The 27,924-nt window shown below is 39.2% G+C and overlaps 5 protein-coding genes and 1 pseudogene across 5 annotated transcripts; all 6 read right to left on the bottom strand.

Annotated features, from left to right (window-relative positions):
• Nucleotides 1-8,358: 8,358 nt before the first annotated feature.
• On the bottom strand, nucleotides 8,359-9,925 carry LOC132858893 (tubulin alpha-1 chain-like; annotated as a pseudogene).
• A 4,612-nt stretch (nucleotides 9,926-14,537) lies between these two features.
• On the bottom strand, nucleotides 14,538-14,980 carry LOC132858943 (histone H2B-like). The gene has a single exon (XM_060889495.1). It carries the CDS (start codon nucleotides 14,959-14,961, stop codon nucleotides 14,587-14,589), a length of 375 nt encoding a protein of 124 aa, XP_060745478.1. The 5' UTR covers nucleotides 14,962-14,980; the 3' UTR covers nucleotides 14,538-14,586.
• Nucleotides 14,981-15,465: 485 nt separating this feature from the next.
• LOC132858947 (histone H4) lies at nucleotides 15,466-15,815 on the bottom strand. The gene has a single exon (XM_060889498.1). It carries the CDS (start codon nucleotides 15,792-15,794, stop codon nucleotides 15,483-15,485), a length of 312 nt encoding a protein of 103 aa, XP_060745481.1. The 5' UTR covers nucleotides 15,795-15,815; the 3' UTR covers nucleotides 15,466-15,482.
• Nucleotides 15,816-17,416: 1,601 nt separating this feature from the next.
• On the bottom strand, nucleotides 17,417-18,112 carry LOC132858926 (histone H3). Its single transcript, XM_060889481.1, has one exon. It carries the CDS (start codon nucleotides 18,096-18,098, stop codon nucleotides 17,688-17,690), a length of 411 nt encoding a protein of 136 aa, XP_060745464.1. The 5' UTR covers nucleotides 18,099-18,112; the 3' UTR covers nucleotides 17,417-17,687.
• Nucleotides 18,113-18,586: 474 nt separating this feature from the next.
• Nucleotides 18,587-19,008, bottom strand: LOC132858933 (histone H2A-like). The gene has a single exon (XM_060889486.1). It carries the CDS (start codon nucleotides 18,988-18,990, stop codon nucleotides 18,604-18,606), a length of 387 nt encoding a protein of 128 aa, XP_060745469.1. The 5' UTR covers nucleotides 18,991-19,008; the 3' UTR covers nucleotides 18,587-18,603.
• A 581-nt stretch (nucleotides 19,009-19,589) lies between these two features.
• Nucleotides 19,590-20,264, bottom strand: LOC132858914 (histone H1-like). The gene has a single exon (XM_060889468.1). It carries the CDS (start codon nucleotides 20,199-20,201, stop codon nucleotides 19,590-19,592), a length of 612 nt encoding a protein of 203 aa, XP_060745451.1. The 5' UTR covers nucleotides 20,202-20,264.
• Nucleotides 20,265-27,924: the final 7,660 nt, after the last annotated feature.

Raw genomic sequence — 27,924 nt, 5'->3', positions numbered from 1 at the left:
TATCGATGTGGTGTCGATGAGCTGTAAATGTGCCCGGAGATATGTCATGTGTTAATGTTTAGCCATAAATATGTCCGGTAATGGCCTGTTAACAAACATATACAGCGCATTTCTGTACCCAATTATCTTATCTCAGCTATGCTTAACTGCCTTAGTTATTGCTTTATAAGTATGTTACTGTGGAGAATACATTATATTAATTATTAAAAACTTTTGTAGGAATGTGGCTGCATCACTCTTGTCTTCACCTGCACCGGCTGCAACACTTTCACCTTCGTTTGATCCTCGCACGGGGGCATGCAGCAACGAGAACAATAAGAAGTATGTCCACATGTAACCATTTTTTTCTATTATGCATGCAGAATATTTGTATTACTGATGTGGAAAATACATTATATTAGTTGTGTTGCTTTGTACTTTGAAAATACATGATACTAATTATGATATTTTTTTAGGAATGTGGCTGCAACACGTTCAAGTTCGTCTGATACTCGCACAAGGGCACGCAGCAACACGAGCGACATTCATCCAGTGTAAGCCACATTTACCCTTTTTTATGTTCTCAGTATTAGTAATACTGGTGTGTTGCTTTGTACTTTGCAAATACATGATACTAATTATGATATTTTTTTAGGAATGTGGCTGCAACATGTTCACCTTTGTCTGATACTCGCACGAGGGCACGCAGCAACGCAACTGGAAACAAAAAAGAGTACGTCCACATGTACCCATTTTTCTGTTATATTGTATATTAGTATATATTAGTTATATATTAATATTACTAATGTGTTGCTTAGTACTTTGGAAAATAAACGATGAGACTAATTATGTTTTTTTAGGAATGTGTCTGCATCACCTTTACCTTTACCATCACCTGCTACTCACACATGCCGTAGGTCTCTTTCAGCTCTTAAAGCAACTGAGACTAATGTGTAAGTACAGTTTATTAAAGTGTCACTGCTACAGTAAAATACTGAGAAATAATTTTATTTTATATTTTATTCTAAGTTAAAAAAATTTCTAGCCCTAACCATTTATTTATTTATTTACAGATTTAACACTGACAGTGATAATGCACCTGTTGCAAAGAGACTCAAGACCATCATCCAGGCAAGCAGCAGGCAGCAGACAGTGTGTGATGGCTTACAAATTTATATCTTTATATATTTTTATATTGTAAAGAATCATTCCATACAATAAACCTTCTTGATTCTTGACTCTATTGTATTGTTCAAGTGTTTTTTAACATTGGTAAAATAAAAGTTTTATTTTGTCAAGTACAGATATAAAAGTCTTTTGTACTTTATTGTACACTATTTTAGTAAACTACAAGCATAAGATTTTCTCTTTGAGTCCCCCCACACTCATTCTTTTGTCAACACAATCCAGACTAAGCCATTAGGGGTTGGGCCTCCTCAGGTGTGAATCATCAATATTCATGACCATTAACCCGCCCTCGCATATTGCCTTTACACAACAAAAACTGTCTTACAAAAGTTAAATCAATGTATTGTTTCATGTGAATTAGTGGGTAAAATGGTTTTTTACATCTTTTTGTAGCAAATTCTCAACTCTACAAGAGTTTGTGAACAAATGTTTAGTATGTGTTTCTTGGCCTTATTTCAGCAACTTTTCTTTTTCTTTTTTTTTACTAACCACACATAAACATCATTTACTTAAAAATACAAACATGTACATACATTTTACTTACATAATATTGTAGCCCAGTTTGTGCTGAATACAGTGTTATGTGATATTAGCCATTAATATGTTTTGAAGTAACTGAAAAAAGACCAAATGTAAGAGCATGTCAGAACCTCTGCCAGTGTCACAAAAAGGTCAGACCCCAGAGGGTTAAATGTAAATTCTCTGTATACTAATTTATAAAAAGTTTTCTCTCGCTCTTCCTATCCTCTTTCTCCATGAGTTATCCATTCACTCCCTTTTTACATTGCCTGTGTCACATGTTTACAAAAAGCTATGTTTAATTTATTACCCAGCTCAGTAGCACCCAGACCTCCTAGTTTTTTGGTTTGTATAGAAATGTTTGTGTTGTAACTTCTCTATTGTTTCTCCATATAAAACCTACACATTTTATTTAATTTAATTATCATTTTATTGTCAGAGGGAAAGACAATAATTTAGATAATACAAATGTTTTAATTAACTGAATTCTTGATTTATAATTAGCTATTTCCAGTTTTCATTTTCAGTTCTTATTTAATATTATTTCTCTCCCCAGTTGTGTTCAGCACATTTACTGTTTGTAATTGTTAAGCCTAATACTTTCACCTCTTCTTTGGTTTGGGTGTCGAGGGTTTACACTAGAGTTGCACTATTGCTCATCCATACAGCTTCTGTTTGGTTTTGATTCAGTTTAGCTCATTATCACCTTTAATTCAAAGTGAATATTAATTAAAATTGTTATATGATCAGCATAAACTGTAACCTTAACCACTCTTCCTGCCGTTGTTTTTACACCTTGTATTCTTTCATCATGTTTGGTTTTGTGTAAGATTGGTCTAATTGCAGTACTATTAGTACTATTAGTATTAGCAGTAGTAGTAAATAATAAAAAATAACTAATAAATTATTACTACTACAAATAATAATAATAATAATAATAATAATAATAATATTTACTACAAATTATTTCTAAGGTGTGAGTGACCTGCACTTGCTAAACGTGGCCACACGATGGCGGTCAACATCTATCCACAATGCTAGTATTCTTTGTGTATTTTTTAGCTTATTAATTATTTAATCTATGTTCTCTTCTTCTTATCATTTGGTAACAAACAGAGAAACATTTAAAAACACTTCTTACATTATGTATCCTTATTTAGAATAGCAGTTGTGTGAGGAGTGAGAAAATGTCACATGCAGGTGGTGTGCAGGAACACAAACACACACACACACACACACACACACACACACACACACACACACACACACACACAAACACCCACACATTTGGTGGAAAACTTCAAATTTATTATTACTGTTTTTGTGTTGTTTTAAAGTAATAAAATGTGACAGCTCTTTGTTCAGCAGGTCGGTAGTTAATAAAGAGCTTTTAAACTCAGTTATAGTGCCATCAGAACATGTGCTTCAAATGTCTTTATCCTGCATCTAACACACTGAGCTGCTGTTGTTAATGAGAAACATCCTCATCTGGCCCTACTGCTTCTTATTAAGTGAAGTAGAAGTGTTATTTTCTTAAATGTTCATGGTGTGTTAAACACAAAGGAAGTATATCAAGATATCTTTGTACATCTTTCATTTAAAACAGAAGTCAAGTTGCCTAATAGATCTTTTTGTCCACAAGTTTGTCTTAAATATGGAAACAAAAAAGACACTCACACACACTTAGGGATATAAACACATACACACAGGAATAAGACTGTGTAGTTAATCATCAGGTCTGTAACATGATTAGCTTTAAAAGGCAGAGACACTCCAATCTGTGAAAGAGCACGTAAAAAGTTCGATACTTTAAATACAATTGTTCCTCATTGTTCCGTTTAAATGCCAGCATCTCTGATGTTATGAGGTGTATAAGTACATACTGTACTGTACGGTCTGGGCAGCTTGCATGTGTTGGAAGACATTATGAATTCTGAAAGGTATATAAAGGTTTTAGAGCAACATAAGCTCCTCTCCAGATGACGTCTTTTTCAGGGATGGCCTTGTGTATCTCAGCAGGACAATGAAAAACACACTGCAGCTATTACAACAGCATGCCTTCATCGTAGAAGAGTTTGGGTGCTAAATCGGCTGCCTGCAGTCCAGATTCTTTTTTTTTCTTCTTCCTCTTCTAATTTTTTTTTTTTTTTTTTTTTTTTTTTTTTTTTTTTTTTTTCAGTTTTACAGTAAATACAATATTTGTCTCTTTAATGGATCTTTACTGAGTGAGATGAATGGTGGAAAGCAGGAATGTTGAAACAACACAATGGGAAAATCTTCACTGTCACAGCAGTGTCACAAAATTATTTCCAGTCTTTAGTTTAAAAAATAGTTCATTATCAATTTATCATTTATGATGTTTAATTTGGTGTTCTGTGTTCTCTCTGGTTGTGATGTTACTAATCCTCATGTTCTGTGTTCTCTCTGGTTGTGATGTTACTAATCCTCATGTCCTGTGTTCTCTCTGGTCGTGATGTTACTAATCCTCATGTTCTGTGTTCTCTCTGGTTGTGATGTTACTAATCCTCATGTCCTGTGTTCTCTCTGGTTGTGATGTTACTAATCCTCATGTTCTGTGTTCTCTCTGGTTGTGATGTTACTAATCCTCATGTCCTGTGTTCTCTCTGGTTGTGATGTTACTAAGCCTCATGTCCTGTCTTCCCTGTTCTCAATTTAAATTTCAGCCTGTGTTTTGCTCTGTGTGATCAAAGTCTGGTTCAGATTTATTACCTGCTGTTTACTAACCTGTCTTTTTCTTTTACTTTGTGCTTTTTTTGGTTTTATCTGCCTTTGGATTTTTTTTCAGGTATAATAAAAGCTCCCCTGTACTTGTGTGCAGACATCCTCTGTTCTTCTGACAGTTTAAAATAAAATAAACTTGTCCAAATGAACATTGCTTGAGTTTTTACATTCAATAATTACATGAATACTGAGTTTGCCTCCCCCGAACTAATCGGTGTTTAAATTCAGTTATAATCATATAATGTAGTGATGTGGTACTTAGTTATCAGTTTTACTGCTGATCAGAACTGCTGAGGGATTTTAATCACATTTCTTTTGTCTTATTGAGTTTATCTACACATCAGTAATGGATGTGTCTTTATACTCTTTATAAAAAATGTCTCTTTATGCTCCTGTTTTTCACAGGTGAGAGAAGTATGTGTGTGTGTGTGTGAGTGTGTGTGTGTGAGATTGTGTGTGTGTGTGTTTGTGTGTGTGTGTGTCTGCTGATTTAAAATAATTTCTTGTTTTGTACCAAAGAAAAACTATAAAAAAAAAAAAAAATTCATTATATAAATGTTCAGTTTGAAGTTGCACAACCAAATGAATGAAACGTATGAGAGGAGTTAAGTAAAATAAGTAAAATTTGTGACTGAGGTAATTTGAATAAAATGTTTATAATTTACCCACAGTTCCTCTTGTCCTGTCTGTCACTTGTCAGTACCACCTGATCCAACAGGGGAAAACCTGGGGTGATGCTCAGGCTTACTGCAGAGCCACACACATTGACCTGGCTATCATTGACAGTAATGACAACATGGTCCGACTTCAGAATGAAGCACAGAGACAACAATTCAGTTCCAGTGCTTGGATTGGACTCTACAATCCCATCAACAGCTGGTGCTGGTCCACAAAGAGGATGTGAATGATCCTGCAGTGATGATGGCCATCTTGGAGCAGGTGGGTCTCATCCTCCACAAGACTTATAATGTACATTTCCCAGTATTCATCAAACTCTGACACATATATAAACTGTATTGTAATCAGATTCTGACTGTTGTATACAGTTTCTGTATCATTTCCTACATGTGAGTCTCTATCCTGCATTATTTAGTAATAAAAGTATTATTCTGTTCATCAGATCAACCAGAAACTGAAGGATGATTTGGGGACAGAGAAGATCACAGTGAAATGGCGTAAACAACCAGATGGAGTTGTGTTTCACAAGCTGAAAGAAGGAAATAATAAAGTACAGTAGAAGTACAGTGGGGGGGGGGGGGGGGTTAATTTCAATTAACAGCAAGGCAGACCAGCAGACAGAAACAGGGCAAAACACAGACAGACTTATTACAGTAACCAAAAAGAAAAAAAAAAACATATAGATGTTTGGTCTATTTTTAAGAAAAGCATGGAAAAATATACAGAAAACCTATATACATTTTTAAAATAATGATTATGTACTAGGGAATTTGTAGTAGGTTTTCACTGAAAATGCATGTATTGTTTTAGAGAATTTTTTTTTGTTTGCCTAAAGATGTGAAAGTGCCTGTGCCTATCTCAGGCGTCATCAGGCATCAAGGCAGGATACACCCTGGACGGAGTGCCAACCCATCGCAGGGCACACACACACACACACACACACACACACACACACACTCTCATTCACTTATGCAATCACACACTACGGACAATTTTCCAGAGATGCCAATCAACCTACCATGCATGTCTTTGGACCGGGGGAGGAAACCAGAGTACCCAGAGGAAACCCCCGAGGCACGGGGAGAACATGCTAACTCCACACACACACAAGGTGGAGGCGGGAATCAAACCCTGACCCTGGAGGTGTGAGGTGAACGTGCTAACCACTAAGCCACCGTGCCCCCCCTATTTAAAAGTTAACATATTTAATTATTATAAGACATAATCTTTACAATCTCTCTTATTTTATAAGATTACAATAAAGATTCATTCTGCATATGGCCAAATCCACTTTACAGTGGTCTCAGAATTTTTATCACATTTTATCTTTGAAATAACCTTAAAATGTAGATATTAAAACACTGTTAGTCTTGTTCTTTTTCTCTTTTTGTCTGTAGAACTCATTTGGCAAATATAACTCCATACTGGCTGCTTTCATATACTGTTCTTGAACCCTTTTGCATAACTGGGCACTGAATGACTCCTTTAATATGAAAGTGCACTTAAATTTACACTCTCAGTCATAGAAATGTAATTTAATACAAAAAAAATCAAATAATAATGGTAGCATAATTTTGTGATTCCTTCATGCATATATCTGAGGACAAAATTTATACAGTATGCCCAGTGTTTCCCCACCATCACAGACACAAACGAGATTCTCCTGGGATTTTAATGTGTATTTTATTAATTGAAATAATTCAATGGGTCATGCTGCTCTTTGATTCAATGAGCGTTATCATAACTTTAGAGTTTGCAATGGAGAAGCCATTGGAACAGTTACAGCTTACAACAGTTAAAGATCATTGACTATGTTACCAGAAGAGGGCATGTGTTTGAGAGATTATGTGTCAGTTAATATTTTAAGTAAAAATTAAAAAAGGATGACAAAAGTTGGTTTCATAGTTTTATAAAGTAATGATGTAATTACGCTTACATAAATTGTACATATGTGACGGCTTTAACAGTGGCTCCCCACTCTGTCTGCCAGGGGGAGACAAATCTCCCGACTTTTGAACAATTCCGGAGTTGAGGACATAATCCACATGTACATGGTATCGTCCACGGGGGATTTGTTACTATTACCAAACCATGTTATTGCCTCTCTGTATTTTAACCATTGTTTCTGTATTTTTCATTTCTGTGTTTTGGATTAGCATTTTTGGACATGATTGCTCCACATTCTGTTTGCTCTGTGTACTGATTCTCAGTGAACGTGTTAACCACTAAGCCACCGTGCCCCCTAAAATTAAATTGACAGGTCCAATGTAAAGGAGATGCCATCACAGAATCCAGACCTTGCACTATTTGTAGATGGATCAGCCATCGGAAACCAGAAAACAGGCCATAGTTACGTAAGACATGCATTAATCACAGAATATAAAATAGTGAAAGCTGAATCACAGCAGGACACCTCTCTGCAGCAGCAGAGTTAATTGCTCTAACAGAAGCATGTAAATTAGCACAAGGTAAAAGTGTTTATACTGATAGCATATATGCTTCCAGAACAGTACATGATTTTGAAAGGAAACAGGGTTTTCCTTTTTAGGTAAATGAAAATCACACACAATGGCCTGATTTCTGTTCTCCTGGATGAAGTCATATTAACAAAATCTATCGCTATTTGTAAATGTGCAATATCTTTAAATATTGGTACACCAAAAATGTTGTGAAAGATGCTGTGTTATAATATTAAAAGGCTTTTAATTAATGACAATAAGAAAGACTACAAACTCTAGGACCATTGAAACAGAAAACAACAAACCAAAAACAAGAACTCAGCATGTCATCCATATATAAACCTGTTGTCTTGTGCCTATCATTGAAACACAAGGAACAGGTGTGTTAATGGATTAAGGATAGGGCGGTGCAACACACGATACACAAAAGCAAAAACAAAATCACACAGCACACAACAAGACCTGCCAGATGGCCCTCCTAGTGTCCTGGCAGGGAACAGTCCAAGCCATTCCTGACAAATAAATTGTGAGCCTTATAACTCTTGCACATGCCTACCAGTGTGCTATTTTCTCAAAGCTTCCACAATGTGTGTTGGCTACTAAAACTGTTTTGTATTGGAAATTGAGTTTTTTTTTTTCCTTTTTCTATTGGAATTTTTTCTTGGACAATGCAATTAAAGACAAACAAGTGTGTGAACTGGAAAGAAGTTTTATTTTTATGTTTTTGCATACAGTGATTTTTTAATTAATTAATTAATTTTTTATTTTTTTATTTAAGATTCATTACATCTCACAGTAGACAATGACTTTCATCTAAAATTTTAATACTCTTCTCCCTCTTCTTCTCCCTCACCTTCAATGGAGTCAACACCAACTTCTTCATAATCCTTCTCCAGGGCAGCTGTGTCCTCTCTGGCCTCAGAGAACTCGCCCTCCTCCATACCCTCACCCACATACCAGTGCACGAAGGCACGCTTGGCGTACATCAGATCAAACTTGTGATCGAGACGGGCCCAGGCCTCGGCAATGGCCGTGGTGTTGCTCAGCATGCAGACGGCCCTCTGCACCTTGGCTAGGTCTCCACCTGGAACCACAGTGGGGGGTTGGTAGTTGATGCCCACCTTGAACCCAGTGGGACACCAGTCCACAAACTGGATGCTGCGCTTTGTCTTTATGTTGCCGATTGCAGCATTCACATCTTTGGGCACCACATCACCACGGTATAGCAGGCAGCAGGCCATGTACTTGCCGTGACGTGGGTCACATTTTACCATCTGATTGGCGGGCTCAAAGCAGGCGTTTGTGATTTCGGCCACAGAGAGCTGCTCGTGATAAGCCTTCTCTGCAGAGATTACTGGAGCATAGGTGGCCAGTGGGAAATGAATACGGGGGTAGGGCACCAAGTTGGTCTGGAATTCAGTAAGATCGACATTGAGGGCACCATCAAAACGGAGAGATGCAGTGATTGAGGACACAATCTGGCTAATAAGCCTATTGAGATTGGTGTAAGTAGGACGCTCAATATCTAGGTTCCTACGGCAAATGTCATAGATGGCTTCATTGTCTACCATAAAGGCACAGTCAGAGTGCTCTAGGGTGGTGTGTGTGGTCAGGATGGAGTTGTAGGGCTCCACCACAGCTGTAGACACCTGGGGAGCTGGGTAGATGGAGAACTCCAGCTTGGACTTCTTACCGTAGTCAACAGACAGGCGTTCCAACAGCAAGGAGGTGAAACCAGAACCGGTTCCACCACCGAAGCTGTGGAAAACCAGGAAACCCTGGAGCCCTGTACACTGATCAGCCTGGAGAGATAATTAAAAAGCTGGTCAGAATGATTTTTCAAAAGAATATTGATCATTTTACAAAGTGATTGCCCAAAAAATGCTCACCAGTTTCCGGCACCTGTCCAGTACCAGGTCAATCAGCTCCTTGCCAATGGTGTAGTGACCACGAGCGTAGTTGTTAGCAGCGTCCTCCTTTCCTGTGATGAGCTGCTCAGGATGAAACAGCTGACGGTATATTCCAGTACGCACCTCATCTAAAGGAAAAAAGAAATCAAATATAAATCAATTATATGAACATCCAGAGCACTAGTAACTGAAAGTCATGTGCCATAAGATCTTAATCTTACCTATAACAGTAGGCTCCAGATCCACAAACACAGCCCTCGGGACGTGTTTTCCAGCTCCAGTCTCACTAAAGAAAGTGTTGAAGGAATCATCTCCACCTCCGATGGTTTTGTCGCTGGGCATCTGTCCGTCCGGCTGGATGCCGTGTTCAAGACAATAGAGTTCCCAGCAGGCATTGCCAATCTGGACACCAGCCTGACCCACGTGGATAGAGATGCACTCACGCTGTAGAAACAAAAAGGACAGATGTGAGACATTTTATTCTTGCTGTGTGCCATATTTGTTGTGCTGTTGAACACAATATTTAACTTCCTGGCAGTGCAGATATGAAAATCAGATAACTTTCTATCTCCACATTAAACATATAATTTCTACATTTATACAGTATGTATGTATGTGTGTGTGTGTGTGTGTGTGTGTGTGTGTGTGTGTGTGTGTGTGTGTGAGTAACTGCTAAAACAGAGCACAGTAAATTTCTTCTGAACATAATAAAAAAAAAAAAGGCACTCTTGGCGTACATCAGATCAAACTTGTGATCGAGACAAGCCCAGGCCTCGGCAATGGCCGTGGTGTTGCTCAGCATGCACAAAGCCATCTGCTCCTTAGCAGACAATTTATTCATTCATCTTCTACCGCTTATCCGAACTACCTCGGGTCACGGGGAGCCTGTGCCTATCTCAGGCGTCATCGGGCATCAAGGCAGGATACACCCTGGACGGAGTGCCAACCCATCGCAGGGCACACACACACACACACACACACACACACACACTCTCATTCACTTATGCAATCACACACTACGGACAATTTTCCAGAGATGCCAATCAACCTACCATGCATGTCTTTGGACCGGGGGAGGAAACCGGAGTACCCGGAGGAAACCCCCGAGACACGGGGAGAACATGCAAACTCCACACACACACAAGGTGGAGGCGGGAATCGAACCCCAACCCTGGAGGTGTGAGGCGAACGTGCTAACCACTAAGCCACCATGCCCCCGCAGACAATTTATTTACTTTTAAAATTGTTTGTATATTTGTATTTAAATGAGTGTTTTTTTTTTTATTTTATTTTTTTAAATTTATTTTCTGTGTGTTGTCTCTGTGTAGTGGAAGGGTTTTACACTAAAACAAATTCATTGTTTGCACAATCATCCTTGGCAATAAATCTCCTTCTGATTCTGATTCTAAATGTCCATTATTATTTCATACAAGGAAATAATTAAGTGTGAAACCTTAGATTAAATATCAAACAGTGTAAAATGTTTAGTAAATTCAGTACAAAGACATTATAAAAAAACATTATATTGCATACATTAAGGTTTAATAAACTTTAACGATTCTACAAATGTCATACATAAAGTATGAATAAACTGATCGGTAGCTAACAATTTTAATGGTAGACAAATAATAAGACAGATAATACTTACCATTTTGAAGACAGTGGCTTTAATGTGAATCTAAATACAAGCTTCTTTAAAAAGTTGAACTTGACCTTGAATTCTCAAAGTTCAAACGTAATGAGTCTGTAGCGAGAACAAGGAATGGTCTTAAATTTGGGGGTGGAGTTATTTATACTTCTCGGCTCCGTCGTCATGGAGACGGGGCATTTCCTCTTCCTGATTTGACTCTCATTGGTGGAGAAACACTAAGCCGCACTCCATTGGTGCGTTTTAATTTTTGAATTTGTAATTTTGAATTTAATTTTCTTCCTCTGAAAACATTTTCAATCTGGGTATATTGGTGGAAGGTTTTTTTAAACGCTCTCTATTAAAGCTTTCAACTTACAATGTAGTAGAACAAAAGGATGAAAGCAATAGTTACTAAACTTTACAGCGATAGAAGGAACAGGCTGACTGGAACATTTAACAAAATGAAACACAATAGCTCGAAAACAGAGCTCGAGAAGTATAGTAAGTATAAATATAGCTGCAAGCAGCGATACCGGGGTCAAGCCGATCAGATGCGCTCAGAACATGTCACTGATGAACCGTACCAAGTTTCGTAGCGATCATCAGTAATCAGTAATACATTTACCATTTTACATAAAGAAAGTGCATTTATATTTATAATTTTGTTATATACATTAATTTTGCCTTTATATTTTTATTTTAACTTAATAAATAACAAAATAAATAACAACATAACAATATGCTTTCTTTTATTGCAGAAACGTACTATGGTGAACACACCACTACATCAGGATGACACATACCATTTTACATACAGTAGGTGTAGTTATTCATCATTTTGTTATATACATTTATTTTGCCTTTATAATTTTTACTACCAACAACCAATAACAACCAATAAATTTTACAACCAATAACAACATAACATTATTGGGCTTTGTTAAATTGCAGGAAAATGTACTATGGTGAACACACCACTACATCAGGATGACTTCCTTTTGAATGTCAATCACACCAACTGTTCGTTACAACACGACAGATCTACCAATCTGATACACCTACTGTATGTAAAATGGTAAGTGTCATCCTGATGTAGTGTTGTGTTCACCATAGTACGTTTCTGCAATAAAAGAAAGCATATTGTTATGTTGCCATTGCCATTGCATTCGTAAAATACTGAACTTAATGTAAAAATTCAAAATGGCCGACACACAAAATGGCCGTCCGAAAATCGTTTGGTATCGTTTGACTCAGCATGCCTCAAGGAGTCTAACAACACCTCCTTCATGATTTTAGACTCAAGTTTGCAGTAGTTATAAGCGAAAATAGCTGTTTTTAAAATCTCATGGCCACCAGGTGGCGCTGTCACGAAACGTTGTATGACATATGCCAAGTTGCGTGTCGACACGCATAAGTTTTACAAAGATACAGCCTCACGTCTGTTTTGGCGTGCTCGCCACCATGTATGTTGCCACGGTATACGAGAAGGCATTGGTCTATCAAAAAGCTTTTGATATCCTTTTGTCTCGGGTGTCTCTAGATGCTACATACCAAAGTACATGCAAATCGGACAAACGGTCTAGGAGGAGTTCGTAAAAAAGTAGGTTTTACGGAAAATTCAAAATGGCGGACAGGTATTCATGACAGAAATGACGTCATATGGTGCATTCGAATCGGCATGAGCAAAGGATCCAAAATATGCGAGAATTTTGTTTCTAGGCTTTACGAGTCAGCAGTTATGAACATGAACATAATTGGATATTTGGACTGTTGGTGGCGCTAGAGGGTTTGAGCTAGACACACAAAAGTTGCTATAGTAACTTCTAAGACTGGCCTCTACATGTGTGCCAAATTACATAACTTTCCTACGTACGGTTCTATGGGCTGCCATTGACTTCAATGGCAGAAGAGGAATAATAATAATAATAATAATAAGAAGAAGAAGAAGAAGAAGAAGAAGAAGAAGAAGAAGAAGAAAACCGACAATAACAATAGGTGTCTACGCCCCTTCGGGGCTTGACCCCTAATAATGATGATCCTTGTGTGTACAGAGAGGTTGCAGCAGAAAAATACACTAGTAATTTAAAAGCTGAGGGGCACGGTAACTTAGTGGTTAGCACGTTCGCCTCACACCGCCAGGGTCGGGGTTTGTTTCCCGCCTCCACCTTGTGTGTGTGGAGTTTGCATGTTCTCCCCGTGCCTCGGGGGTTTCCTCCGGGTACTCTGGTTTCCTCCCCCGGTCCAAAGACATGCATGGTAGGTTGATTGGCATCTCTGAAAAATTGTCCGTAGTGTGTGATTGCGTGAGGGAATGAGAGTGTGTGTGTGCCCTGCGATGGGTTGGCACTCCGTCCAGGGTGTATCCTGCCTTGATGCCCAATGACGGCTGAGGTAGGCACAGACTCCCCGTGACCCGAGGTACCCTTTTCTTTTGTCATAAAGCACAAAGTTGAGTGTAAAACGGCGGAAGGGGAACAAAGCACAGAGGGGACAGTGTGTAGGGGGAGCGGGAGGAGGCGCTCCGCATCAGGAACTTTGGGATTATGACCAATAACACACGTTTGTTCTCTTGTGCAGAATTACAATGTCAGACTGTAAATAGAGCAGCCGCTAGGCGGGTGTTGCTCAAGTGTCCAGGTGCAGAATGGCGTGTAAATAGTGTATATAGTGTATAAAGTAGCACTGAGTTGTGCAAGTCAGAGTTAATATTATTATTAAATATTTATTATTAGATATTTATTATTATTATTATTTGTAGTAGTAATTTTAGTTCATTTATTTACTATTACTGCTAAAACTAATAGTACTAGTACTACTGCAATTAGACCAATCTTACACAAAATCAAACATGATGAAAGAATACAAGGTGTAAAAACAACGGCAGGAAGAATGGTTAAGATTACAGTTTATGCTGATATAACAATTTCAATTAATATTTACTTTAAATTAAAGGTGATAATGAGACATTTCAAGAAATATAAAGAAATATCTGGAGCTAATCGGAATCAAAACGAAACAGAAGCGTTATGGATGAGCAATAGTGTTGTTCCACCCCAGACACCCGGAGCAAAGAAGAGGTGAAAGTATTAGGCTTAACAATTACAAACGTCCTGAACACAACTGGGGAGAGAAATAATATTAAATAAAAACTGGAAATAGCTAATTATTAAATCAAGAATTTAATATTTTTGTATTCAAATGTATGATTGTAAAACACATGATATGTACTTGTGAATAAGCTTTTTATAAAGCTATTTGAAATATTTCAATAAATTTGCAAAAAAAAAAAAAAAAAAAAAAAAAAAAAAGCAAAGCATTCAATTGTAATTACAAATTGAAGTACTGATAGAATACATAAAGTGGCTATCCTTTGGGGTGTGTGTGGCTCACTCACACGCAGAAAGGAGATTTGCACGTTGTATGAAAAAGTGGGTGGCTCTTAAAAGAGCCTTTGTGTTGATAAAGACGGCGGTAAGGCGCTTTACTTGGAGCTGGTGTACTTGGTGACGGCCTTTGTGCCCTCAGACACGGCGTGCTTGGCCAACTCTCCGGGAAGCAACAGACGCACGGCAGTCTGGATCTCCCTAGAGGTGATGGTGGAGCGCTTGTTGTAATGAGCCAGACGAGAAGACTCACCGGCGATGCGCTCAAAAATGTCGTTGACGAACGAGTTCATGATGCCCATGGCCTTAGAAGAAATCCCGGTATCAGGGTGCACCTGCTTCAGGACTTTGTACACGTAGATGGCGTAACTCTCCTTCCTGGTCTTTCTGCGCTTCTTGCCGCCTTTAGCTGCCGTCTTGGTCACGGCTTTCTTGGATCCCTTCTTGGGCGCGGTCTTAGCTGGTTCAGGCATACTGTTGCTGCTCGAGTGAACTGCGAGAGAATGAGTAACACCCACCTAGCGGCTGGTCTATTTACAGTCTGACATTGTAATTAGGCACAAGAGAACAAACGTTTGTTATTGGTCATAATCCCAAAGCTCCTGACGCGGAGCGCCTCCTCCCGCTACTCCTACACACTTAATCCTCCCCACTGTCCCCTCTGTGCTTTGTTCCCCTTCCGCCGTTTTACACTCAACTTTGTGCTTTATGACAAAAGAAAAGGGGAAAAAAAATCCTGTTTCTTCCACCAAACTTTACACGCGTTTCACACACACACACAAAATAGAAAATAAAATGATAGAGCTGTATATAAATCAATTAAATTATAATAGCGATTATATAAATACATAGGATATTACTTTATACGGCTTTTGACGTCATTTGCGTCCCCACCCACAAACACACACTCGCAGTAAAGAAGGAAAATCTCTCCGTGGATATTTGGGTGGCTCTTAAAAGAGCCGTTGTATTGACGTGGTTCGGTGTTGAACGTTTATCCGCCGAAGCCGTACAGAGTGCGTCCCTGGCGTTTCAGGGCGTACACCACATCCATGGCGGTGACGGTCTTTCTTTTGGCGTGCTCGGTGTAGGTGACGGCGTCGCGGATGACGTTCTCCAAGAAGACTTTGAGCACACCGCGAGTCTCTTCGTAAATCAAACCGGAAATACGCTTAACACCGCCACGGCGAGCCAGACGGCGAATAGCCGGCTTGGTGATTCCCTGGATGTTATCGCGAAGGACCTTACGATGACGCTTTGCGCCCCCTTTGCCGAGTCCCTTACCGCCTTTTCCTCTACCAGACATGATGCTGCTCTATCGAAGTGAAGCCGCTCAAAAAGAATACACCACACAGAGGCCAAATATTTATCCTCCATCTCCTGGACCCAGTTGAGAACAGGCAAGGAGGCGGGTCTAAGACCAGTACTCACACAAAGAACCCGTTCATAAACAGAGAAAGCCAAAGCTTTTAACTTACTAGTGTATTTTTCTGCTGCAACCTCTCTGTACATACAAGGATCATCATTATAATTATTGTTGTTGTTTATAAGTCTTAGTAGTAGTAGTAGTAGTAGTAGAATTTAACCCAAGGTATACAAAGTGAGTATTTCAATAAAAATATACAGACCAACACCCAGCAATGTATAGAGCTTAGTAACAGCACTCTGTGGTTGTACAACATTAACCTGCACTGTTTAGATGTAAAACATCCATTTGAGCACATCTGTGGCTTGAGAACTGTATTCTATACTCCTAGGTCCACTACTAGGAGGCCCGGTGTTCCCCGTTCGTCTGGGTACATTATAAACCGAGCCCATGTTTAACCCTGATAGTAGATTACAGGCAACACAGAAAGGAATGTAAAGACAACATTCAGGAGTCATTTTATCAGCTGTAAAACACAAAATATTACAGAATCTATAAGGTTTAAAGTCTAAATGAGCTATATTGTCTCCAACACTAATCTCATTCTAAAACTCAGTGTCATTCACAAAGAAAGCTCATTGAAGTCAAAATTCAAATATCAAACGTGTCTAGACACAGGGCTCACTGTAAATGGGATCATTTGAACAGCTATGTTAGATTACATCTATATAAGTAGACTCTGTTTCTTATAAATGAACAAGACAACAGCTGAACAACAGAGTCTGATACACTGTACACTCTATTTCACTGAAAGCAGAGCAATGAAATGTGATTCTGATAGTTGTGTGTGACTGCCAGAATCTGGAAACTAACATATAAACTGGTTATAAACTGTGACATGCCGTATTCAATCAAAGGGTTAACCAAGATTCAGAATTGAAGACAGAACCAAACAATACACAAACAATAAAAGAAAGAAATCAAAAGCAATACAGAATGTACAGACAAACTGAAACACGTTTATATATCGTCGCTGTCGGGTGGAATCCTCGTATCTCCAAAAACATTACTTTTCAGGAAATTAAAAAACGCCGTACCTTATCTGATTAAATAATAATAATAATAATAATAATAATAAATCAGCCTTCCGTTTCTTTATTCAGTAAGGCAATAATCTTATTTTACCAGCTCCAGTTGGACTCTGCTTCATTAAATATTCAGATATACTAAGAGGAGATGATGACTACATGTGGTCTTTGAGGACAACATCCTCATCATCAATACAACCTTGTCAGACTATGTATTTATAATCACACCGTCCAGTGTCACCCACATGAGGAGGAGGATCCCCCTTAAGTCCGGTTCCTCTCAAGGTTTCTCCCTAAGGGTGTTTTTCCTCAACACAGTCACCTCAGGCTTGTTCATTTGGAATCAATACAAACACATTTAAATATAATTCTAATACTAACCTTGAGGTTTTTGTTTTATATTAATCTCTATATATCCATATTGTGTTCATGTTCTGTAAAGCTGCTTTGAGACATCTATTGCTAAAAGCACTATACAAATAAATGTGTATTTATTTTCAATTACTCTTCTTATCCCTGAACACAATATTCCTAACACAAACACTCTGTAAATCATTTCTGTTAAGCAGATTCACATTTTACATACATGTGATTATATATTTTAATATTATACACACAAACACAAAGTGAGCTTTATACAACAAACTCTGAGTACACACAGACAGATATGAAAAAGGGCTCATTTATCCGAGAGAATGTGGTGGCTCTTAAAAGAGCCTTTGTGTACGTTAGACAGAATTGAGGTTTAAGCGCGCTCTCCGCGAATACGGCGGGCCAGCTGAATGTCCTTAGGCATGATGGTCACCCTCTTGGCGTGAATGGCGCACAGGTTGGTGTCCTCGAACAGACCGACCAGGTACGCCTCGCTAGCCTCCTGCAAGGCCATGACGGCCGAGCTCTGGAAACGCAAGTCGGTCTTGAAATCCTGAGCGATTTCTCTCACCAGGCGCTGGAAGGGCAGCTTGCGGATAAGCAGCTCAGTAGACTTCTGATAACGGCGGATCTCCCTCAGAGCCACGGTGCCAGGCCTGTAACGGTGAGGCTTCTTCACGCCGCCGGTAGCCGGGGCGCTCTTGCGAGCAGCCTTAGTGGCGAGCTGCTTCCTGGGCGCTTTGCCACCAGTGGACTTGCGGGCGGTCTGCTTGGTTCTTGCCATGGCGTCGAGCTGTGAACTTCACGGAGGAAAAACACAATATGCAGCGCTGGCGAACGCTGTCTTTTTAAGCCCTAAAGCCGCCCTGTTCTCATTGGGCGGATTGAAAGCAGTCGTCTGCCATTGGATAGAACACGTTACGTCACCTGATGACTATTGGACGGTTCTCTGTCACGGACACCGTTTGATACCCAAACCGCCCGCCCCTATTTTACTGGCGCTCTCAGTAGCACAGCGCTTTTGTTTTCTGTCAGCAATCATTTAGTCAGCAGGCTTCATTATTTATTATCATCATCATTAATTATTATTATTGTCGTCTGTCATCCGTCTTTAAACAAGACCAGTAATTATTAATGTTAGATCTTAACGCTTATTTGGGGAATTGTCTTTATAAAGTTCACACTCACAGCATTAATAAAAACTAGGATGAAATTGCACTTTTCCAGTAAAAGTGGGTGGCTCTTAAAAGAGCCTTTTTGGGGGGCGAGAAACGCAGCGCCGAGCGAGTTTACTTGGTCTTGACGGCCTTCTCGGTCTTCTTGGGCAGCAGCACGGCCTGAATGTTGGGCAGTACACCTCCCTGAGCGATGGTCACTCCTCCGAGCAGTTTGTTCAGCTCCTCGTCGTTACGCACAGCGAGCTGCAGGTGGCGGGGAATGATACGGGTCTTCTTGTTGTCACGGGCGGCGTTGCCAGCCAACTCGAGAATCTCAGCGGTCAGATACTCGAGCACGGCGGCCAAGTAAACCGGGGCGCCGGCACCGACGCGCTGGGCGTAATTACCTTTACGCAGAAGCCTGTGCACACGACCCACGGGGAACTGCAGTCCGGCCCTGGATGAACGAGTCTTGGCCTTAGCCCTAGTTTTACCGCCGGTTTTGCCTCTTCCGCTCATCTTGTAGCTCAGATACGTTCTAAGAACAACAACGAAATAACAGCGCTGTTCTTCTAGCACTCTGCGATATAACCTTCACGTCAACTCTCTTATTGGCTAAGATACTTGTGACGGAAGAACCAATCCGAGACACGCCGTAGAATTCCAGGGTCAGTCCACCATTCTATTGTACGCCACACGCCCCTCCCACTCCCGTGTGTGTGCGCGCGTGAGTGAGTGTGTGGGAGAGAGAGAATGAAATTAAAATAAAAAAAAGACTAAATGCATATGATTGTAGAGAGAAAATATTTTGTAAACTGATTTATGATCAGTATCTTGATTATTCACTGGTTTTATATCTATAAAGCATATATTAGTATAGAAGAGAGTAAAGGCAAATGCACATGGATTTAAAATGTAAACTGTCCAATTGTCCCTAGTTGTCCATACGTTTATGTGAAGGTGAATGTACAAGTCTGTAGCTGCCTAAACACTCGGTACAGAATCCACTAAAGTCATCATTTTGTTTATCAGAATAGGAAACAGCTGTTTAAGGGAAAATATGGGTGGCTCTTAAAAGAGCCGTTTGAGGAGTAAAAAAAAAACATGAGAAACACCGTTTACTTCTTCTTGGGAGCCTTTTTGGCCTTCGCCGCTTTGGGCTTTACAGCCTTTACCTTCTTGGGGGTCGCCGTCTTTTTGGCCCTCTTGGGGCTCTTGGCTGCTTTCTTGGGGCTCGCCGGCTTTTTGGCCTTCTTGGGGCTTTTGGTGGCTTTCTTGACGGCAGCGACGGGCTTCTTCGTCTTCTTGGGAGACTTTTTGGCTGCGGGTTTCTTGGCCGCTACTTTCTTGGGCTTCTTAGCCGCGGCGGGCTTTTTGGCGGCCGCCTTTGTCGCGGCTTTCTTTGCGGGCTTCTTAACTTCGGTCTGCTTCTTGTTCAGCTTGAAAGATCCAGACGCGCCGGTCCCTTTGGTCTGCACCAGAGTGCCTTTAGTAACGAGGCCCTTGACGGCGAGCTTGACGCGAGAGTTGTTCTTCTCCACGTCGTATCCGCCGGCAGCCAAAGCTTTCTTCAGGGCGGCAAGAGACACGCCGCTCCTCTCCTTGGACGAGGAAACCGCTTTGACGATGAGCTCGCCGACGCTAGGGCCTGTTTTCTTGGTCCTCGAAGCTGCTTTCTTCTTGGGCGCTTTGGCCGGCGCGGCGGCGGGAGCGGGAGCGACTTCAGCCATTTCTCTCTCTCTCTCTCTGGGAGCTAATAGTAGAATAAACGAGTGTACCGCTGTACGCTGTGTAACACAGGAACCTTCCCCCTCTCGACCGGGGGGCTGGGCTTAAAAGTAAGCATGAGAACGTTGTAGACTCAACCCGGCCGTGGTTGAACGACTGCGCTTCCGAGACACAGTGACAAGTGTGTTTTCTCACGGCGTTTCTCAGCGAAAATACGACGCTGCAGACAAGATCCCGAGCGTTCAGCAACAGGTTGGTTGAGCAGGGACTTTGGTGCTCGCTTCGTGCTCGCGTCGGGTCTCGGGAAAAAGGACAATGTCGTGCAGCGAGCACAAAAGTGTACGGCGCGTCTGGGGCTCGCTCCGGCTTGCAGCGCATTTAGGGCGATGTGGCGTGTAAAAAGTAGACAAAAAGAGGCACGGGGCTTGTAAGTCGTGTTTACCGAGTTGCGGGAGAACCTTGTGAATGACATTGATGTATTTGTATCGACTGAGTGTCGTGTGTAATAATTGTAACGGAGCTCCGTTTGTGCTGCGTAAAGCACATGTATACTAGAGACAGACAGACAGTGCGAGTTGTGGGTGTCCATTTGCGTGTTTCTTTGTTTCTGTTTGCTTGTTTAGATTTGTTGCTGTTGTTGTGTTCCCTTGTTTGTGCTTGTACCTTTGTCATGATCTGGTCTTCCACACTCTGGCCTGGCGCAATCTTTCTCTCTCTCTCTCTCTCTCTCTCTCTCTCTCTCTCTCTCTCTCTCTCTCTCTCTCTCTGTGAGATGCCCTTCTCCCTGACAGCTCTCAATAAAACTTCAGCTAGTGATAAACAAAATTAAACACTATTTGTTTTTTTTTTCTTTCATTTAATTAATTATTACATCTGATTGAGTGATCAATTACATGAAAGTAGTTAAAAAAACAGACTACGCAAGGCTCTGTTTTTAATTATTTTCATTTCTTTACACTGTCCATGTTCTCCTACCTTTGCGAGTCTAGCTCCCCTGTCCCTTTGTGTTTCGAGTCCTCATGTTCTGTCTGTAATTTCTTGTCATTTGGATCATTAAAGTAATAAGCTAAAGTAATAAGTAATAGCTGCTTTCCCCCACCTAAATTTTCATGATTTTCAACTCTTATATTAATAGATATGACATCATTATAGATAATTATTTGTGTATTAATAAAGTGTCCACTTTCAGTAAATGATACTAATACAAATTCTATGTAATAGAGCATGGTGATTATTCTGGGGAAGGAACAGATTGATCTTTTGTCCTTTACCTGGCCTCTACTCAGGAGCGCTGCTTCTTTAGTGTCTTTCCATATAATAGTGAAGTCCTTTGGGGAGATTTTCTTTTTGTTGTTGTTTTTTTCCCCCTCATTAAAATTAGCATAAAGCATCATAGTGTCTGGTGATGATTATATTTAATAAAAATCATATTCAATAACCAATAAACAAATATAATGAATTTACTGACAGTCACTATAACTCTAATGTATAACATTTTTAAATGCTGTCTATGTTCAGTTTAACATTCTTGCTGGCTTTAAGTCTGACGTAAGAAAACATTTCCATAAAAAATGCAAATACACGATTTAGTCATAAAAGTCTTATGCTGTCCTTATTCTTATCCTAACATCCCCATGTTTGTTCTGCTGATCCACAGGACTTATATCTTAGACTTTATATCTCAGAACACTGACTTTTTCCTTGCCACACATGCACTAGATGGCGACATCTGACCGCAGTAAGTGAACCACACAATGTGCTGCATCTGTTACTGCTCTCTTTCAGTAAACTTTCATCCTCAACATTAGTGTGCAGAACATTTCACGTCAACAACGTATTACATTACTGTACAATATTTAATACTTTAAAAGTAAATCTGACTAAATCCATGTGATGTTACCGGCACATTACCAGCATCAGTAAAGCTGATATAGACCAACATCTTCACAGAATGTTTATCTAACACAGTTGGATCTCTAAACTGCCCCAATAGTATAAAACCATTCTAATACTTGGTTAACAGTGTTAAAAATTAATGCATCTTTTGTTATACTTTAATGTTTTAGTTGTCATCAAAATGTATACAGTGTTGAAGTTACACACCATAGTAGTCAGAGCACTGCAACATTTTTATTAAATAATTTCAGGCCATAGTATTGGCCATAACCCCAAAGATGGGTGGAGTTCGGGAACTTTAAAATGTCACAAACACCACCAATCTGTGGTCAGACTTTCGGAACAGCTTGGAGACGACTCTTTCTTCCTTCAAAGAACTTCTGACAAGCTTCACTTCCAAGAACAACAACTGCTCTGATCTTCAGGAGAACTTAGAAGAACATCTGACCCCACCCTAACTGACTCTTCAGAGATTTCTCTGTTGCATCCGGACTCTTGTGCAGCAAGCCAATGCAAGTAACCGTTTCCTTTACCAACCAATTTAGATGCGTATTTTAAGTATAAACCTTGCATTGAATCTTAAGGTGAATTTAACCCTCTGGGGTCGAACGGCGCACCGGCGTGCCTTTGGCGCATTTTTTCCTCTTCAGCGTGAAGTCCACTTAAAAAACTCCGTCATTCATAGTCATACACATACATATAATACATCATTCAAAACTGTGAAGTGTCTACTTTTATTTGAGTGCCTTCATATTAACAAAACGCTATGCTTTTGGCAAATAAAGAAAATAACCAGGTTGTGCATTCAGACATCTCTGTGAACTTGACCTTCTTCCTGAAACACGTTACAAACATGAACTGATAACTCCGCCAATACTTATACAATACTTTTTTTTCCCTGTCAATGTTTTTTTTCTTTTTTTTTTTTTTTTTTTATTATCATTTATCATTTTGTTTTGGTTAACCCTGCATTTGGGTTGTTTTTCATCCTTGCCATGTCAACTGCATCTCAGACAGGATAAGGGAATCTTCCAAATGGCGTAAATGTACTTTATACTTTTCAGAATAAAGGCTTGAGCAGTTCTCTGCAATTGAGAAAGCTTTAATCTCTTCTAATTTCCTTAATTGTTCAAAATAAAATAATTATATTATATAAACAAATTAAAAATAATAGATACATTGTACTGTTCATAATATAAAGCAAAAGACACATTAAGTAAGTATTGTCTTACTTCTTGACAATAGCCATGGGTCATCAACCAGGTATACATACAGGAACTTAATGCTGCTGACCCTATTAATACTACCATATCTGTGGGTGTGTCGGCCTTCCTGAAGTTGATTACCATCTATGGTTTTGATTACATTCTATTGCTTGTCATCATTGATGGAGATGTTGTAGACTCTGGAGGGGGCTTTTATTCATTAATGTCCTGAAAATCTTACCACAAACATGGTGAGTCATTGTTGTCTGTGTAATGGATGTTAATCTGTTTCAGCTTCAGTCCATACAGTGTCTTTGCTTACCTGATAACTCAGGACTGTAAGATGCAGTGTCTTTATATCTTAAAGCATCATTGTGGATTGTTCACAGTGAGTGGACATCTCGAGGCAGCTATGGTTTCAGTTTGGCATGCATCTTGATATGCAGTTATTAATATATACTGTTAAAGACTCCGTCTACTCCTTAAAGTTTGTGCTGCTATCACATGCTGCTGTAACACTGAAGATTTTCCCATTGTGTTGATTCAACATTCCTGCTCTCCATCATGGACAATTCATCTGACTCAGTAAAGATCCATTAAAGAGACAAATATTGTATCTACTGTAAAACTGAAAGAAAAAAAAAGAAACAAAGTTTTATACTCTTAATTTATCTGGTTTATTATTTTATGGAATAAAACACAAATGGATAAAGCAGAAACACCACAGACATTACTTAGAGAACCCTAAGTACAGTGTCAGCTTGACTTGATGGAAAGACATGATGTGTAGAGAAATTATATTCAGTGTATATTCAAAGAATGCTTTTCCAGATCCGGTCAGGCTTTTTTTAGATTTATTTATTTATTTATTTATTTTTTGACAAAGTCTGGCCTTTCTATTCTTGAGGCTTATGAATGGTTTGCGATCATCTACTACTGTTGTCTTCTGTGGACGGCCAGGCCTTTTTATGTTGCTGAGCTCACCATTGCATTCTATTTTTTTCTCAGAAAGGTACCAAACTGTCGATCTGGCCACTCCTAATGTTCCTGCTATCTCTCTGATGGATTTGTTTTGTTTATGAAGCCTAATGATGGCCTGTTTGACTTGCATGGAGAGCTCCTTTGAAGGCATGATGTAGGTTCACAGCAACAGATTCCAGGTGCAAATACCACACTTAGAATAAACTCCAGACTTGTTACCGGCTTAATTGATGAAGAAATAATGAAGGAATAGCCTACACCTGTCCATGAAACAGCTTTTGATTCAACTGTCCAATTACTTCTGGTCCCTTGAAAAAAATGGGGCTGGCTACTCTCAAGAGCTGTAATTCCTAAACCCTTCCTCCAATTTGGATTTAAATACCCTCAAATTAAAGCTGAGAGACTTTCAGCCCACTATACCTATACAACTATAGCTTGAATATGTTTTGGTAAATACCAAAATAAATCTAATATTGTGCCTGTGTCCAAATATATATGGTCCTAACTGTATATGGAAATTGTAATCTAGTTATCAATTATATCAATTATCAATCTAGAACTAAATGTATTTGCAATTTTGACATTTGTCTAACAACATATAAGATCAAATAGTGTTCATAACAGTTTTAATTAGGTAATTTATTGCTTTTATATTAGTTTTTTTGTTGTTGTTGATAGTAGTTGTAGATGCAATATTCTAAAATGTGCAAAAGTAGCACAGGGTAAAACAAACAAATAATAATAATAATAATAATAATAATAATAATAATAATAATAATAATTATAAATACTACTACTAATAGTAACCTTCAACTATATGTAACCATTGTGATTTTTTTTTTTTTTCAATCACAATTCTGGAGATGTACAATGTCTACATGGTTTGACATGCTCTTTATCACTATTCTAATTATGTTTCATTTTAACTTGATTAAACCTATTCACTCAGTTCCTTTTCACTGTATCACTAAAACTCTGGGTCCACCAAAAAGTTCCCCTTAGATGTGACAAATTCAGAAGATGAATGAAAATCCTTGGTCTTGGGTTTGACTGAAGATCATATTCAGAATATTTGAAAATATCCTAAAGTGATTGTCACACACTGTGTATACATTTTACACTATGTTTTTTTTTTGCCTTCATTGTTTGGCCACATCATTATCACAAGTTTATACAGACATCCATTAAATCAAGCTCAGTATGAGCTTGGACATTATATTACCCTAGGTATTATCTGTATAGTTGCAAAAAATTATAGCAATGATGTCTTTTTGTGACTAATGTGAATAATCCCTTGTGTTTTATTTTATTAATAAAAGTTATTATTCCATATCTTCTGAAGCTATACATGTGAACTGCACATTATTATTCACTGTTAATTTTACATTTTTGAATTGCTGATGTCTATCCTAGTGTGTGTGTGTGTGTGTGTGTGTGTGAGAATGATCTGGGTGTACCCTGCCTCTAGCCCTCGATGCTGGGATAGCCTCCTGTGACTTTACAGAGGTTAAGACATTTTGGAAAATTGATGGAAGATGAATGGATGGCCTGAAATTATTTAATAAAAATGTTGCAGTGCTCTGACTACTATGGTGTGTAACTTCAACACTGTATACATTTTGATGACAACTAAAACATTAAAGTATAACAAAAGATGCATTAATTTTTAACACTGTTAACCAAGTATTAGAATGGTTTTATACTATTGGGGCAGTTTAGAGATCCAACTGTGTTAGATAAACATTCTGTGAAGATGTTGGTCTATATCAGCTTTACTGATGCTGGTAATGTGCCGGTAACATCACATGGATTTAGTCAGATTTACTTTTAAAGTATTAAATATTGTACAGTAATGTAATACGTTGTTGACGTGAAATGTTCTGCACACTAATGTTGAGGATGAAAGTTTACTGAAAGAGAGCAGTAACAGATGCAGCACATTGTGTGGTTCACTTACTGCGGTCAGATGTCGCCATCTAGTGCATGTGTGGCAAGGAAAAAGTCAGTGTTCTGAGATATAAAGTCTAAGATATAAGTCCTGTGGATCAGCAGAACAAACATGGGGATGTTAGGATAAGAATAAGGACAGCATAAGACTTTTATGACTAAATCGTGTATTTGCATTTTTTATGGAAATGTTTTCTTACGTCAGACTTAAAGCCAGCAAGAATGTTAAACTGAACATAGACAGCATTTAAAAATGTTATACATTAGAGTTATAGTGACTGTCAGTAAATTCATTATATTTGTTTATTGGTTATTGAATATGATTTTTATTAAATATAATCATCACCAGACACTATGATGCTTTATGCTAATTTTAATGAGGGGGAAAAAAACAACAACAAAAAGAAAATCTCCCCAAAGGACTTCACTATTATATGGAAAGACACTAAAGAAGCAGCGCTCCTGAGTAGAGGCCAGGTAAAGGACAAAAGATCAATCTGTTCCTTCCCCAGAATAATCACCATACTCTATTACATAGAATTTGTATTAGTATCATTTACTGAAAGTGGACACTTTATTAATACACAAATAATTATCTATAATGATGTCATATCTATTAATATAAGAGTTGAAAATCATGAAAATTTAGGTGGGGGAAAGCAGCTATTACTTATTACTTTAGCTTATTACTTTAATGATCCAAATGACAAGAAATTACAGACAGAACATGAGGACTCGAAACACAAAGGGACAGGGGAGCTAGACTCGCAAAGGTAGGAGAACATGGACAGTGTAAAGAAATGAAAATAATTAAAAACAGAGCCTTGCGTAGTCTGTTTTTTTAACTACTTTCATGTAATTGATCACTCAATCAGATGTAATAATTAATTAAATGAAAGAAAAAAAAAACAAATAGTGTTTAATTTTGTTTATCACTAGCTGAAGTTTTATTGAGAGCTGTCAGGGAGAAGGGCATCTCACAGAGAGAGAGAGAGAGAGAGAGAGAGAGAGAGAGAGAGAGAGAGATTGCGCCAGGCCAGAGTGTGGAAGACCAGATCATGACAAAGGTACAAGCACAAACAAGGGAACACAACAACAGCAACAAATCTAAACAAGCAAACAGAAACAAAGAAACACGCAAATGGACACCCACAACTCGCACTGTCTGTCTGTCTCTAGTATACATGTGCTTTACGCAGCACAAACGGAGCTCCGTTACAATTATTACACACGACACTCAGTCGATACAAATACATCAATGTCATTCACAAGGTTCTCCCGCAACTCGGTAAACACGACTTACAAGCCCCGTGCCTCTTTTTGTCTACTTTTTACACGCCACATCGCCCTAAATGCGCTGCAAGCCGGAGCGAGCCCCAGACGCGCCGTACACTTTTGTGCTCGCTGCACGACATTGTCCTTTTTCCCGAGACCCGACGCGAGCACGAAGCGAGCACCAAAGTCCCTGCTCAACCAACCTGTTGCTGAACGCTCGGGATCTTGTCTGCAGCGTCGTATTTTCGCTGAGAAACGCCGTGAGAAAACACACTTGTCACTGTGTCTCGGAAGCGCAGTCGTTCAACCACGGCCGGGTTGAGTCTACAACGTTCTCATGCTTACTTTTAAGCCCAGCCCCCCGGTCGAGAGGGGGAAGGTTCCTGTGTTACACAGCGTACAGCGGTACACTCGTTTATTC

This window comes from Tachysurus vachellii, chromosome 16 (assembly GCF_030014155.1).
Source record: "Tachysurus vachellii isolate PV-2020 chromosome 16, HZAU_Pvac_v1, whole genome shotgun sequence".
Lineage (NCBI taxonomy): Eukaryota > Metazoa > Chordata > Actinopteri > Siluriformes > Bagridae > Tachysurus > Tachysurus vachellii.
This window is presented reverse-complemented; position numbering and strand designations above follow the sequence as displayed.

Bases quoted from the DNA above. Each gene is read 5' to 3' on its own strand.
- LOC132858943 (XM_060889495.1), bottom strand. From the start codon at position 14,961: ATGCCTGAACCAGCTAAGACCGCGCCCAAGAAGGGATCCAAGAAAGCC.
- LOC132858947 (XM_060889498.1), bottom strand. From the start codon at position 15,794: ATGTCTGGTAGAGGAAAAGGCGGTAAGGGACTCGGCAAAGGGGGCGCA.
- LOC132858926 (XM_060889481.1), bottom strand. From the start codon at position 18,098: ATGGCAAGAACCAAGCAGACCGCCCGCAAGTCCACTGGTGGCAAAGCG.
- LOC132858933 (XM_060889486.1), bottom strand. From the start codon at position 18,990: ATGAGCGGAAGAGGCAAAACCGGCGGTAAAACTAGGGCTAAGGCCAAG.
- LOC132858914 (XM_060889468.1), bottom strand. From the start codon at position 20,201: ATGGCTGAAGTCGCTCCCGCTCCCGCCGCCGCGCCGGCCAAAGCGCCC.